Here is a 16,646-nt window from a genome sequence, read left to right as displayed (position 1 = left end):
ATCACCTAAAATTGGAAAAAAAAAAAAGAAAAAAAAAGAGAAAAGGTTAAATTACCAAAATTTGTTTAAAAAAAATCCTTTTAGATACATATTTAGGAACTTATAAATTTTATAAAAGTTACTAATTTACTTATTCTAAAAGATTTTCAATAAATAAATATAATAAAATTTTATTTTTTCATCTAAAGTTTAAATAGAAGTACTTGAATTCAAAATCTAAATGAAGTTACTATGTTTCAATTTTTATATTAAAATAAAATCATTAAAGGTAAAATTTAATTAAAAATAATGAAATAATACCGTATTTGAAAAACGTAACTTTTATATACGTACATATAACTCATTTGAGTATTTATTTTGAACTTTTTACCCAATAAGTGTTTGGATAGAGATTAAAAAATTATTGAAGTAGATTTTTCTCCAAAAAAAATATAATATTATATATTTTTTGGAGAATGTTTATGGTGAAATTTTTTTTTTTGGATAAAATATTTCAAGTTCTAAAATAACTAGAAGTGTTTCTTAATGCATTCTAAAAAATTTATTAAAGGAATAAGAATCGGTTTTGTAAACTTTTTTATCCAAAAAGTGTTTGCTTAGAGATTAAAAAATCATTGAAGGAATTTTTTCTCAAAAAAAAAAATATAACAATAATATCATTGTAGCACTTGAAAATAAATTTTTTGATAAAAATTTTCAAATTCTAAATTACTAGGTTTCTTAATGCCATGAGATGTGCAGATTTTAGTACTGGCAGAATTGATGATTCAACATCAAATGAGGTTAAGACAAAAGTTTGAATTTTGGGTTATTTTTGAAAACTTATATTAAATGTGACATCTTTTCGATCACATAGTGTTACATCATCTTCCTATAAAAATAAAGTTTTAATTAAAATTTTAAATTAAATTAAAAAAAATATTTTTTTTAATGATATGGTTCCTATGACAGTAAAAAGGTTATTTTAAATATAAGTTTGACAAAATAATTAAATTTAATTTTTTTTCTATAAAAAAGGGTATTTAAGTGGTTAAATTTATTTATTTATTTTCATAAAAGGGTTGTTTTGACCCAAAACTTCAAAAATTCAACCCAACTACCCTGTTTGCAATGTTTTTGAAAACAATTCTTAAAAGAATAGTTTTTAAAAATAATTATAAATCATTTTTAAAAATAAAATTTTATTTAAAATTTAAAAATAAAAATAATTTTTTGAACTCATTCTTCGTAACATAATTATGTATATAAATTATATTTATGTACAACATTTCTTAAAATATTATTACAAAATATTTTAAATTTATTATAAAAATAACTTATTTTCAAAACAAAAAATTTTAAAATACTTACCAAACATGTCATTAAGGCTATGTTTGGTTCCCGGAAATTTTGAGGGAAAATGCGAGGGAAAGAAAATATAAAGGAAAAGTAGAAGGAAAGAAAAAGTGAAGGAAAATAAAAAAATAGATTAAAAGTTAATTAATTATTTTTTTTGTTACTTCAAACTCATTTTATTTATTTTAACTCATCAATATAAAGATTAAATAATTTAAAAATACATAAGTTTTTAATTAGTTTTAATTATATTTGATTTTTTTTTATATTTTTCATAGGACAATCAAACATGAAAAAATCATTTTCTTTAACATTTTTTTTATTTCCTTTGTACTTTCCGGAAACCAAACATAGCCTAAAAAAAATAAAAATGTTTGCAAAGCCAATTTCTAAAGAAAATTTTAAGACCTATTTCACAATTTTTTTTGAAAACAATTATCAATAAATAGTTTTTAAAAATAATTCTAAATTAATTTGAAAAACAAAATTATAATTGAGAACTTAATTCTGGCTTATTCTCCATGAAATTGTTATATTATTTATCTTTTAAAAAACAATTAAAAACATTTTGAATTTGTTCTAAAAGGGTTGCTGCCATCACATGCAAGTTACTTAAAGACCCAGAAGATAGGGCAAGAACTCTTCAGAAATGTCTCTTTGGGAGAAAAATTATCGGCATTTTAAGGCTAATTTCTTTGACATAAAATAACATCTCTTTTAAGGCTTATTTGACATAAATAAAATAACATCCTGCTGCTTACAGGAAGGCAGGATTGAATCACTTCATATGCAGCATGAGCTGCTCAGGTTTCTCAATGTATAGTTTCCACTCATTACAAAATCTAGCAACTGTTGCTCCATCCAGGACTCTATGATCAGCGCCTATATTAACCTGAGAAGGGGAAAGACACGGCCAAATTATTTCATCTATAAATCCAAAATACTAGTGTTAAAACACATTCATTTACCCCGCAACAAAAAATCTAACCAATTTAAACTACCAGATTATCATAACTTCATACACACCATATGGTGACCAACTCCTTAAAATCCAAAAAAAGCACTCACTGAAAATATAGGCAAATACCAAACCCAGTATTTCATAAGAGTTTCAAAACTCGCTTGTCTTAAAATGAGTAGTGGCAACAAAAGGATTGTTGGGCACTCCAACTCCAACTCCTTAAACTCCAAAAAGGCACTCACTGAAAATATAGGCAAATACCAAACCCAGTATCTCATAGGGTTTCAAAACTCGCTAATCTTAAAATGAGTAGTGGCAACAAAAGGATTGTCTGACAATCCAACGAAGCCAATAAGGGGTGCTGTGGCAATCGAAACTCACAGCCTACCACATCAAAGACCAGACATTTGGTGGAATCATGTTAACCACACAGGGGAAAGGTTTTTTGGTGGAACGGACACAAAGTACCTTGATCAGGCACTTTGTCATGCTTTATGAAACATTATATATTTCACAAAATCAATTTATAGGTCCACAACATGGCATAACAAGGTATCAGACTTTCCTAGGCACCATAAAACCCCATGTATCTTTCAGTAGGTTGAACTTTCATGTTTAGCTGACAGTTATTAAATAATTAGCCAGAAGCATTTTGAATAATGCATACCCTAGCATTACAGGCTGATAGCATTGCCAGTAAAGATAACCTATAATGACATTAATCCCTTAAACTTTACTGTACATACAAATGCTTTTACAAATTTGGCATAGACATATGTAGCAAGTGGCGGACATATCAAACTATGAGGGTGAATGAGTTTATTTCATGCCCAGCCATAGACATAGCTAGAAGTAAAAATGGAGACTAAATATGATATGCTACAGCCTGCTAGTAAGGGGTGAAGATTGCCACCTGTGCACCTCCTTGAAAATCATCCAATCACACCACTTAACAGCACTTATCCTACGGATTGATTAGAACCTTACTCACTCGATTGGAAAGGTAAATTAACTCTATTATGCCTTATTTTTGGTAAGATGATCAAAGCATCCTACTGTTGATCATGCCATCATTTGTAGTTGGGTAATTTTGGGGGAACGTCTATGTCCTTACATTAAAGAACTCGTTTTGGCTTCTTACTAACGCTTTTTATGTAGTTTGTGTGCATTCTCTTCGGTTCAAGCCGGTTCCTCGAGTTCTAATGTTTTCTAAATATTATTAGTTGAAGGTGACTCAAGAATAAATCAATACTTACAGTCATAATTGATGCAGGATACACGTTTTCATCATCAACAAACTGTGGAACTTTCTGGAGTCGGCCAATTGCAATGATGGAAACTTCAGGCGAGTTGAGGAGGGGGGAGCCAAACTTCCCTCCAATTGCACCAATATTGCTTAAAGTTATTGTTCCACCAGATATATCCTCAGGACAAAGGTTGTTAGCTAATGCTAATTGTTGTAGCCGTGCCAGCTCCTTTGTTATCTAAAATCATAGAAGAAAATGTTTTAGTTAAATGAATGCAACATTTGAGAAGTGAGCCAATTAAAAAAAATTTATGAGCTTGAGAATTTGAAATACTGCGAACAGAATGCAGGCAGTGTCATTTCTATTGCACTATAATACAAGATTGGAAAATGCATGAAATTGAACTTCTAAACCTTTTCCATGGAATGATTTACAACAAATCATATATCTGATAATAAGAGAAGCAGTGTGTACAGCTGCTCATTCCCAACCCTAATAGTCAGGAGAGTCAGTGCTTATCAATTTATTCATAGTAAACAATTGGTAACCAATTGATTGAGAGAATGCTGAACTGACAACTCAATATTCATACTTTGTCATGCAGGCATTGTTTCTCTTGCTTTCCTCTTTTTTTCTGTTTTGATATTCAAATGAGTACATTTATTAGAAAAAGTCTAACAAAAACAGTGGATCATACCCCAGTACACAGGAAGCACACAAGGAGCACAGAAGTGCAAAGCAAAAAAGAAAGCAATAGAACCCTAGTTTACATCTCCCAAACAACATACAAATTCTAGAAAAGAGAATTTATTTCTGCCACCACCCCTTTAGACCACAAATAAAGCATTTAAAAACTACTCTTTCACAACACACTCCATCTGAAATGCTAGCATTAGTTCAATCCACTGATTCCTAGAACTGCATAACATCAGGGAGTAGAGCACACAACTAGATTTGGAACAAAAGTGAGAAGCAGCAAGAACTCCATATACCATCAGGCTTCATCAATTGATCCCTAGTCTGAGTTTTAATCAAGAATTCAAACAGAGGACCATTAACCAAATTTAGTAGGAGCATTCCAAACAAAACTTTCTTCTACTCACCATTTTTTCTTCTTGGTCAAACATACAAGGATCGAGGAACTACTTTCATACCTCAATTGTAAATATGGAAACAAGATCAAACCATTCTATAATATAGACAAGAAGTTATACAGAACTAACCTCCAAGATGGAAAGCAATTGAACCCTCTTTATGTTAGGAACAACTAGACCATGTGGGGTAGCCATTGCAATTCCAATATTATGGGAGCCTATAAAGAATAAAAGAAAATTTATGTTGTATTCAAGGAAAACAAAAAGCATATTAGTATTGCAAGCAAAAACAAACAACTAGAGAATCCAGCAACCTGACATCGATGAACACAGATATCTGTGGTAAGCAATTTTGATGCCTACGATCATAAAACTTGTACATGAAACACAATAATCCATAGCAAATAGCTTTTAGCATGTAACTCAAACAGATAACCTAGCATGTGCTTGGACATGCGATTAAAATTGAATCCTCCTATTGTCTTCTAGAAAGCATGGGTCCATTATGTTATTAAGAATGGTATTTATGTCTCTATCGATTGCTGCTGAGACACTTTGTTGACAGCACATCCATGTCCAGACATACATTTTTCTTTCTTCAAAAGAATGCTTCGGAGCATAACATCAATAGAAGCAATAAAAAAACAATAATTGCCCTCAAAATGAAGACTGTAGCATGTTGTCACTGCCGCAAGGATAAAGCCATTGCACTAATATGCAACACGTGATATATGGATTCAGTTGATTATTACCGCTTATCATTATATAGCAATCATTTTTGCAGAATCAAACCTTTAACAGTGATTTCTTGCAGCTCCTCATTGAAGCAGCTATTTAATAAGGGATATTTGCTCAATGCCATCGAAAGTGTCTTTATCATAAAAGGGAGGAAAGTGTGCTTGACTTCTGGATCACGATTCTCCTCTTGGAAGGATGCTTTAAGTTTCACAAGTGCATCACAATTTATCTCTTCTACATAATGAAAGTGTGGAATCTTAGCAGCCAAGGTCATTGATTTAATCATTGCACGTTGAAATCCTCTGAAAGAAAAACACATCATAAACATGCTGTTGACTTTAATGCCAAAGATTGGCGCTACTGACACCATATATCAAAAATGATAAAGGAAAACTAGCAGTCCAAATCAGAACCAGAAGCAGCAAGCCTTGTCCCAACCATTTGAATCAAATTTATGGATCAAAATATGATCCATTAAGGCTGGAGACTTTTTTACAGCAAGTTTTCAATCATGTAATGAACCCTCTACAAAATGATGCCACGCCTGAAATTCCAGTTGGTGGCAGCAGATGGGCCTGGCCTGAACCTTGATCTAGGCCACTTGGTAGCTGAGGAGATCTAACCACATCTGTAACTATCATTTTGTGTACTAAGTAAAAAGTAGCTAAAGAAGTTATATTCCTCGGCAAGAAATAAATGCCCTCAAGTACCCATAGATATCACAAGAGTAATTGCATGACTAAACGATAATAAAATCCCAATCAGAAAAGATTCCAAAATGGACTCCAAATTTCACTAACATGACAAGATAAATATTAGTAACACCCATATCATTGCCTATAAATGTAATTTATTCACCAGTGCCCAACCACCACCACTGAATAATTTTACCTTCATGTTGAAGGTACTCAACAAAGCACTCTTATCTTTGTGCACACACTAATATTGCTAAAATGCCAATTTCATGCACCCTGATCAGCATTTTATATGCAAAAGATGCCAGTCCAATGAAAATAGTGGAATCATTTTAATTCTAGGGGTGCTTCTATCACTTTTAATGATGCTGAGCTTCAACAATATCAGTCATTTTTTAGTTTTGTTTAAGGTACTTTGGAAATGCAATTAAGTTTAGTTAGCATCCATGGTGCCATACTTTTGGAACTCGTGTAACTAGTATGGTCAACAAGTCTTACTAAACTTTTGACTACACGTCTTATAACTAATCAACAACTATTATACTACTCATTTAGTCTAATATAAATGAACTAAGTGAAGGGTAAAAATCCAAAATTTTATAAGAGTGAAAACAATTCTAGTAGCACACTCTGCATTGCTAAATACTGTGTAGTTTTATGGAGCTGTCTGGAGTTGAAAAGCATTCAGCTATTAGAAATGGAATAGTCCTCCTTGGGGCAACTTATGCTCCCAGTTAAAGGTACGTGCAGGTTTGGCCTGCATCAAAAGGGTTGTAATAACATAGACTCTCCTATACTTCTCTCATTCCAAAAGGTATTTATTGGGACTAAAGAAAATAAAACTCAGATGGCATGTAATTCAAACTAGCGTGGGCAAAAAAAGCAGTGCATTGTCTAGGCTTTCTACTGCTGATGGCTTGGATTCTTGTTCCTTAGTTGCCATATCAGGCTTGGATTTTGTTCCTTAGTTGCCATCATATGATTATAGTAAAAGTTAACAAGGTATTTTTATCCACATGGAAATGAACCAGCTCAAATGACACACAATTACAAGCTAAATCATGGTTTTGAACTTTTAAGGTTGAGCTTAGTATCAAGTATTACCGAATTGGAACTGTCTTATCTTCATATTGCCATCCATCTGCAGCTAAGGTATGAGAGTATTTCTCTTCTCCTTGAAAGTGCTCCACTGAATTAACACTCAAGGAAGAAGGTTCTTTACAGAGTCCTTTCTGGACTGCATGTGTGAGGACATCTTCTTTTAATACCCTCCCATCTTGACCAGTTCCAAGGATGTGATTTATATCTACACCATACTGCTTTGCAAGGTTCCTAACAGCAGGTGTGGCTAGAACTCCACCTGTGTTACTGTGCCTCAAGTCTGAACTTTGAATACTTGAGTCACATACCTCAGCACCCATTGATTTCATGTCATCTGGAGCATTGCTGGTCAGGTTTGAACCTTGAGATTCTTCAACAACCATTTTCAGAAGGCTTTCTCCAACCTGCAATTTTATTGAACAAAAAGCATCAAAATACCATTTCAGAATGTCAAACCACTGTCCAGAAAAGCCAATAAGTGCAGACCTGTTATCTTTTCAAAATCTTGATATTGGTGTTATTCCTTACTACAGTATAATGGATTGCATACTGAAAACATTTTTTGTTATAAGGAAAAAATAATGTTGATTTATCCGGCTAGAGAGATATTTGACTTCTTTGGAGTATATCTAGAACTTTAGTAAACTATAGTTTCTGGCCATAATGCAAACTGAAATGAAGTTGCAGAAAGCCAAAAACACCCTAATTTGGCAAGTTCCTCTAATCAAGAATCCACTTTTCCTTTTACCACTTTTTTGGGGCTATAAGAAACAAGACTTTGGTAACACCTAACAGAAAAAAGGAATAATATACAACAGGAAGAATAGGAATCCTTCTATGGAACCAAAAGAGCTCGCTCAAAAACCCCAACCTAATTCTCAGGGAGGGTAATTATGACTCAAAAACCACCAAAGTGAAGGCTCTCCCTTCTACACCAGGAACTCAGCCTCCTCATTGGAAGATGTACTGTCCCACCTAAAGTCCACTAGCATATCTAGCACAATCCAAGAAAGAATTACCTTCCATATGGAAATCCTTCAAATGCAGTGCCTTGCCTTCCTTTTCTTTGTTTCCTGTGCCAACCTCACTAGCCAAACAATTGGAAAAATTTCAACCAAACTTTTCTGCAACTATACTGATTCAACTTAAAGAATAATGGAAGCCTTATGGAGAATGGTGACCAAATGGTTATAGTGCTTCAACTTGGAAAGGAAGGACCACAGAGAAGGCAGGATTCTAGAGATGGAAAAGGAGTAACCAATTCCTATAACTTCTGCATAAAGCTTTAATTCCATATCTAGATGTTCCAACATTTACAAGGTGTCAAGTTCAATTCTAATCCATGCAACTTCAATCAACCCCATTTCATCCTAGTCCTTTTTCCGATCTCAAGTCTCACCCTTTCTTTCCTTTCCTCATAATCTTCTTTTGAAGTTTGGCGCAGAACTTTTAAATATCAGCGATCTCTTCCTCTCAACCTCCTTCCTTCCTTTTGGCTCTTTACGGGTCCTCTGCCCTTTCTTTGGGGTTCATACTGGCCTTGACCATTGGCGACAGGGTTCTGGCTTTGTACTGCTTCTGGTTTTTCCAGGTCTTGACCTTCAGCGTCAGTGTTCTGGCTTTGTTCTGGCCCTCTGCCTCCCTTCCCCATTTTGGTCCTATGCTGGTCCCCCTTCTCTTTCCTTTTGGCTTTAGACAGTATTCAGCCTGAGGATTGCTGTCCCAGCTGCTTTACCTATACAGGGCATTTGTGTTATCTATTCTGTAAGCCACACTATATTAATGTTGTGGGCAGCAAAATGGTATAATTCAGCAATCCAACTACCGTTTCCACAATCAGGTCAGAAATGCTTATCTAATGTTAAGAAGCAAAACTCGAATAGATATATAGGACTCCCATATCCGGTTCTGAGCTGGTTGTTATTTACATATCAATCATCAGATAAATCATAACTGACATAATAAAACAGTAAATGGAAACAGAATGCCCATTACAGAGAGTGATGTTCTAGTTTTTACCTTTACAATGTCACCAGGGACATAGATAATTTGAGAAACAGTTCCTTTGTAGCGACTAGTTATTTCTATTGTTGCTTTATCACTCTGAACTTCACAAAGTGGTTGGAATTCTTCAACTTGATCCCCCTGTCAGGATAAGGTTACCAATATTTAGTTTGGTCAAAATATCAAAACAAAAAATAGGCATGCATGGACAAAACCTCAAAAGAGATGCTTTCCAGTTATCAGCATAGTTTAGCTTCCTAATTAGATACACAAAGTTAAGTTACAGAAGAAGAGCATGGTGCCAAGCTGAATGACTCATTGAAAAAGAATAATAAAACCATTGAACAAACTAAAAACAAATAATACAGGTCACCACACTGGTAACGAGTTAAAGAAGTTGACAATTGTTACAGTACAATTCATATACTACTTGTTCCACAATGAAATAGGTATTCCTATTTCCAGATCTGTAATGTCTTTTCCATTTTAACAATCCAGAACATAAGATATTACTTTCACTCACAAGAGAAGCCTCATTCCCCAATAAAAAATAGTAAAAATTCCAAATCTTAGAAAAAAAATGTCAACATTGCAATCTAAGTCAAAAGGCCCAAAAGCAGTATATCAGTATTTAATGAAAATTGAGATCTTCCTATGATACATGTTTCAATGACAAATATTGCATCCTTTCCTGTAGCAAACATATATGTATCGAGTGGATCATGAGAATAACAACAAAACAGCATAGAGATTGACATCTAACATCATTTTAAACTGAACTCAAAAGCAAACGGAAAAATGAATTTGAAAGGGTAAATACAAAATGCAAGAAAAAGCAAAATTTCATGCATTTTTGCAATGGGGGATATAGAGAGCATTAACAGTTTGGATAAGGACCAGAAGGTAGCAAGTGAGTATCTTATGGGTTCAACCAGACCTTGAACAACAATCTACAGATCAACAAATAAATTCAAATAATCAAAATGCAAAACCAGCAGCATTCACTCACCTCTTTCACGAACCATTTAAGAAGTTCACATTCAGCAATACCTTCACCTGTTTGTGCCAATGGTATACTAACTATCCCACTTGCAGGAAGATCAAGAAGAGCATGACTCGAAAAGCAAGATCTCTTTATGCTATATGGAATGTTCAACTGCAATTAGAAGGAAAAAAAACCAACATACATGACACATTAATAGATGTCACCAGTCTATAGGGAAACCTCCTAAAGTATGAAGTGTCTTTATCTGTGCTCTACCTTATTTTGTTTGAAGACATCCGATCATAATAAGGTTCTCAATGTAAAACCCGCAAAGTACAAAAGACAGATTAACCATTTGTAACGGAAAATAAATAAATAAATAAATTAGTGAGAGTCCATTTTGGTAGCTATTGATCAAGCAAAGGATCCTAAAATGACAATTGAAATTTATGATATTAACAGTTAAAAGAATATGTTTCCTCATCTTGCATTTTTAAGATGTAAATCATCAAAAATATGTTATACCAATTAAACATTCAAAACCAGCAAACTATGCAGGGAAGGAAAGCCAGATGAAGAATCAGTCTATCACCTTACTTTTCCACTCCATAACACAAGCCACAAGACTTTTATGTTGTAAGATTATGTGGAAAGGAAAGAAATTATCACTCTCGTGGCTCATCCTAATAACAATGAATGCATCATTTGACTTCCCTTTGTATGATATGACTCCAGTAAATCATAGCAAGTAACTTCCAAGAAAGAACAGGGAAGTGGGGAATTGATTGCCTGAAAAAGATCAAATTTTCCCTCTTTCTTGTGTTCTATTACCACCCATAAAAATTCTATTGATATGGTAAAGGACATATGGCATCCATCAAACAGCAGGAGAAGCAAACAATTAGTTTTACTGATTAAGTTGAACTACATGCATGAGGCTTCAGAAAAAATGAATGCTCTACTGGCATAGTGAAAAGGGAGCAGCAACTCTTCCAGAGAGTGACCCAACTTGGAGAAGTAGTCCAAGCAAGATGTGAACTTCAGAAGAATTTTCTAGTGCCTAATTTTATAGCGCATTTCACCCCAAACAAGACAGGACCTGATAAGTGGGTTCTATATAAGTACAGATGTCTTCTGGATGAGTTGAAGCTCAGTTTAGTTGCTGAAGCAAGTGGAAAAGAAAAAGAACAAAGGTTATATTTGGTTGTGGAAATTTTGAAGGAAAGAAAATAGAGAGAAGAAGTAAAAGAAAAGAAAAAGGGAAAGAAAATAAACGATAGATTTAAAGTTAATAAATTATTTTATATGCTACTACTAACTCATTCCATTTATTTAAGCTCTTCTATATAAAGATTAAATAATTGAAAATGTATAAGTTTTTTACTAATTTTAATTATATTATTTTTTTATGGTAAAACAAAACATGAGAAAATCATTTTCCTTACTATTTTTTTTCTTTCCTTAATAATTTCCTGTTTAATTATAATTGATTTTCTTTCATATTTTTTATGGTAAAACCAAGCATGAGAAAATCATTTTTCTTACCATTTTTTTCTTTCCTTAATAATTTTTTGGAACCAAATGTTAGCCCAATAGTTCTCTTAATCAAGTTTGATAATTACAAAACAAGGTTAAGTTAACTACTAATTTAAATAGAGTGAAGTTTTTAGGTTTAAATGAGAAAATATAAAAGAAAGCTCAAAGCTGGTTTTCTTGAAGACTTGAAGTGTCTAGAAAAATTTGTAAGATGGAAATTATAGGTGCACTTAGATCTAAAACTATTCTTATGCACTTAAAAGCTAGTTTTTATCCTCACTTAAGCTTAAAAAAGATGTTTTTATCATAAATTTGGATGAATCTTTGTTTTAATTTAAAACCTTAAGCTAAATTCTTTTTAAACCAACTTAAAAAGGTTTTAAGAAAGGTTACACATGTTACTGGAAGATTCAAACCTCATACTAGGACATTTTTGGCACTTTTAGGTAGGGTGACCGATTGAATTGGTTGGGGAATTAGCTCAACCAGTTGTGCTCGACTGGTCGAGGACCAGTTGAGGTGCCCAAGTTTTTTCTCTCTTCTAGTAGCTAGGGTGTAGCTGGTTCAAGCTTTGCCTCAACCTAGCAAGGATTGGTCGAGGGCTGGTCAAACCTCCGATTTAGCTCAAAAACCCCAACAATTACTTGCAAAGCATTTAATATCCAATGGCTAGTCAACCAATCAAACCATAGCTCAACTGATCAAGGTGCTTTTATGGCACTTTTGGGTTCCCAAGCTGAAAACTTATAAATTGAAGAGCTCCACTGCTTTTATTGATAAGAGAACAATAACATTCAATTGCAAAAACCTCTCTTTTCCCACATTCAAAGCTCTTTTTATAAGTGCATTGATTTCTCACTAGCAAATTCTCGAGTACACTTATTAAATCCATCCAAACTTTTCTTTTGTATTGTGAAGTTAATTTGTTCTAGGATTAGAAGTATTAAACTCATTTTTTATTTACTTCTTTTGAGGAAATAGACTTCATGGGGGTTGTATACTTGAATACATTGTAAAGGTCCATTGGGACCTAGTAATTTAAGCGTAAGAAGGTTAAAGACTTTGGCCTTAAAGTCTTGGTGATAGTAGAACCCTCACTCGATTAGGAACTTGAGGAGAGTAGACGTAGGTGGGGTACCAAATCACTGTAAATGAGTTTACACATCCCTCTTCCTTAATCTCTTTAATTTACTATTGCATTACTCGTTATTTTTTTGTTTTATTTAATGATTTTTAAAAAGTCTTTAACACCCAATTCAAACCCTTCCCCTGTCCCCCCCCTTTTCTTGAGTGATTTATCTAAACTAATTAGCTATTTTCACACCAAACATAGCATAAGGGTATGTTTGGTTACACTTTTCTATTTCAATGTTTATTTTTCTAATTAGAGTTTTGATAATAATTTTTTAAACCATGTTTAGTAACATGTCTTCACTTCTGTTTTTTAAAATTTGATAAAAATAAAAAATAAAATAAAGGAAACAAGGTTTAAAATGAGAAGTCACAACCACATCTTATTATTTTTTTATCAAACATTAGTGCCTTACATATGAGCAATGAAAATTTCCCAAAGGTTGTCAAAAAAATTGGGAAATCATTTTTAAAAAAAGAAGTTTTTTTCTATTTCTTGTCATATATTATCAAACATATTTTTGGTTTTTATTTAAAAAAAATAGAATTTAGAATAACCAAATATGCTTAAAAATTTTTAAAAACCAAAAACATAGTTGAAATATCATTGATATTTTGGGGTTCCATTTGTACATTCCTTCCATCCTTCTATACATCTTATGCTTTCTTAATTTTTTTTTTCAATATAAAATCGCATGTGAAATTGCCCACAACATAATTGAAATACCATTTATTTTCTCCCACAAATTACAATCACCTAGAAATGGAAACTCCCGCCCAACCGACCCTAATCCAACTATTTAGCTAACTCAGGGTGAATCTGTGTGTGTTTTAACAAAAATAAAACGAAAACAACAAAAAAAATGCGATACAAAATTTTCTATTCCTTTCCTTGATTTTCTCGCACCATACGAAGGCAAAAGGAGAAAAAATCTAAGGTTTTATCAGCGTAATAGAGATAAGGAAAATCTAAAATGACGATCAACATTAGTTCACCATATCAGAATTTCATCAGTTGTATAACATTTGCATAATCAACAAATCACATAATTAAAGCCAAGAGCAGCGTACACTCACATCCATAAGCTTATCATTGACCATGGAAAACGACGCCATAGCGTATCGGGAGACGATCGGTTGAGAACAAAACCCTATATACGATGAATTCCCCAGCGATACGACCGGAGACGGAGAGAGCGGCGAGGTTTGGGCAGCGCAGGAACGCAGCCATCGTCGGATGGCGTTACGACACTTCTGCTGCCAAATCCCCCGACTAATCATCGCTCTCCGGAAACTGTGCTAGAAAAACGTGAAGATAGAGCCAACTGAGAGAAGTGAGGTGGCGGGCAAACCGGTCGAACTTGGCTACTCTACAGTGTCAGTATACGCCTTTCAAGTCCACGTGCTCGTTCAGATCGGACACGTCAGTATCCATTAGAGGATATCATATCATCAATCAGTGTTATCCATCTAAATATTAATTAGAATATCAGGCCCTCTTTAATCAAGAAAGCCCGGATTCAAGCCCATATCAGAAGCCCAGCACTGGAACATCATAGGCCCATAGGATAAGGCCAGCAGTTTTTGGGTCCACATCAGGTTTACGGGCCTCTAACCTATCTTCAGAGCTTGTGTGGCCCAACCTGCCGACGTCCGTTTCTGTTTATACTTTTCCCGACCAAGAAGAGGATGGGAGCTATTTGGAAGTGAAAGCAGAAGTGGCGCTAAAGGAAAAGGCGTAGAAGGCGGCTTAAAAGATAGATGTCCTGAACCACTAGACAATGGGGCAGGCTTCACCGACACCAATCATGGCAGTACTAGTACTATGGTACATAGTTGATTTTTTGAATTGAAGTTTGAATGAGCTAGGGCATCAATCTCTTAAGAAATGAACTAGAGGATCTTCTCAATGATAAATTAGAAGCTGTTAGATACAACAAGAATGCCAATCAAACAAATTCTTTGACTAAAAGAATTTAAAGTAACTTGAACAATGAATTGCATTTAAATTATAAAAACTAATTAAGCTTTTTGGGGAATTAATCATAAATGCAAAGATGAAATAGCAATATATAGATGTATTGAGGCTATATGCATATATGCATATATGATGGTGCAATAGTCTAGATGAGTTTAATCTGGGGTGTAGGGTTTACTGGTAATGGAGCAGACATCAAAAGGCAAGTCATGATGACGAGAAGGGAGAAAGTATGAATGTTGATTGAGAGGAATCCAGGCAGCCCCATGGCATGTGAGATAGGAGAATAGGAGAATAGGGAGAATAGGGAGAGTAGGGAGAATAGGAGCAATAGGAGGAATAGGAGAAAGGGCTTCTTGATCTGGTCTTCTTCACATGCTGGTGGACTCTCATTTACATCACCTCCATCACCTCTCAATGTATGAAATAAGGTTCTCTGAATGTCCAGTGTTTCTCCATTTATGCAAACTCCACAGTAGAGAGAAAAAGTAGTGAAGTTATGGGCTCTAATCAACTCATGTTCCCTAATGAAAAAAAATGTGCGTTTTGGCTTTTAGCTTTGAGCCCCATGTAGTTTGGAGCAGTTTGGTTTTATCTTAAAAAGAAGTGGTGAAAGTTTGGTTAGTGTCAAGTCACGAACATGATTACTTGTCCTGAAAGATCCTCATTCACATGATAATACGCCACTTTTTCATCCCCTACCCATGCTTATCCACAACCTTTCCAAGTTTTGCATACATGTTTAGCTAAATTTGGTAATTTGCTTTAATCATCAACGATACATAGGCATTTCCAAGGATCCATTATCACATGGAGGCCCTCCATCTTTCATCTACCTTCACATGCAATGTTGGTGCCTTCAATGAGAAAATGCCACCCCTAATTAATCTACCATCTACATCTAAGAGATCCTTCAAATCCCACTTTCGCTGTTTCAATCCCACTCTGGACAAAATTAGCTTTTCTTTCATTTCAGGATCAAAAAAGAAAATTATCAGTGTCGGCTCAAATTTCATGAATGATGAAGCACTAATATATCTATATATATATTGCTAGTAATTATTTAATGGCCTCTTCAGTCACTTTTAGTAGTTGATTCACCTCCTCTGATATCACCCAAACCATATTAAAAGGCCTTGCAACTAGGAGCTGTTATAAGTTCATGTCGAATCAGGCATGAAAAGACTAAGAATATAAAGTCGGTGTTGATCATGCCTTAAAAGACTTAAGAATATAATAAAGTCGGTGTTCATCTTGTCATCATTAGAATAATGATCAAAGAGATCCTTGATTGCGTATCTTGTTGCGGCCAAATTTTGTGCCATCAATGTCGGATCTATGGGGCTTGATGGTAACACCCTGATTGATGTATGATAATTATACCTTAAAGCAGGTTGCCTAAAGTTCCATTAGACAAATATCCACAAAGTAGCATCCAAACTTTAGATCAAATTCCGTCTTCACTTAAAGACTTGTTTAATGAAGTTTTTCTTCACCCAATTTTACCTGCATCCGTCTTAATTAATATCAAAATTAAGTAGAAGTTGATCTTAAAATTATTACCTTTTCATTCAATGAGTTCCTTTCATCTTCTTGAAACTGATCCTCTACAACTTAATTAATCCCTCTACATATAAATGAAAAAGAAAAAGAAAAAGAAGGGGTTCAAATCCTAGCTAATATCAGTGATAAACACAATTCTATAATGCACTTGAGATTACATACCACATCAGTTGTATTTGATACTAGGCTGCCAAAGGGATTCTGGAGAGGAAAACATTAATATTGATCAACAACCTGTAGTTAATTAATAGTTGAGTACTATCCCATCTATCTATAGT

The 16,646-nt window shown here is 33.9% G+C and overlaps 1 protein-coding gene across 1 annotated transcript; it reads right to left on the bottom strand.

Annotated features, from left to right (window-relative positions):
* Positions 1-1,977: 1,977 nt before the first annotated feature.
* Positions 1,978-15,373, bottom strand: LOC100244742 (lipoamide acyltransferase component of branched-chain alpha-keto acid dehydrogenase complex, mitochondrial). The gene is made up of 8 exons (XM_010651278.3): positions 13,905-15,373; positions 10,185-10,331; positions 9,191-9,316; positions 7,175-7,575; positions 5,430-5,677; positions 4,767-4,855; positions 3,553-3,780; positions 1,978-2,227 (listed from the first exon to the last, which is right to left on the bottom strand). The coding sequence occupies exons 1-8, from the start codon at positions 14,106-14,108 to the stop codon at positions 2,114-2,116; spliced, it is 1,557 nt and encodes a 518-aa protein (XP_010649580.1). The 5' UTR covers positions 14,109-15,373; the 3' UTR covers positions 1,978-2,113.
* Positions 15,374-16,646: the final 1,273 nt, after the last annotated feature.

The sequence above is a fragment of the Vitis vinifera genome, chromosome 5, assembly GCF_030704535.1.
Source record: "Vitis vinifera cultivar Pinot Noir 40024 chromosome 5, ASM3070453v1".
NCBI classification, from domain to species: Eukaryota; Viridiplantae; Streptophyta; class Magnoliopsida; order Vitales; family Vitaceae; genus Vitis; species Vitis vinifera.
The sequence above is the reverse complement of the archived record's forward strand: the minus strand, read 5'-3'. Positions and strand labels throughout refer to the sequence as shown.

Coding starts and splice junctions, on each gene's coding strand:
- LOC100244742 (XM_010651278.3), bottom strand. CDS start 14,108: ATGATTAGTCGGGGGATTTGGCAGCAGAAGTGTCGTAACGCCATCCGA. Junction 10,332..13,904: donor TCAATGATAAGCTTATGGAT/GTGAGTGTACGC, acceptor TTCTAATTGCAG/TTGAACATTCCATATAGCAT. Junction 4,856..5,429: donor GCAAGAAATCACTGTTAAAG/GTTTGATTCTGC, acceptor TATTCTTTATAG/GCTCCCATAATATTGGAATT.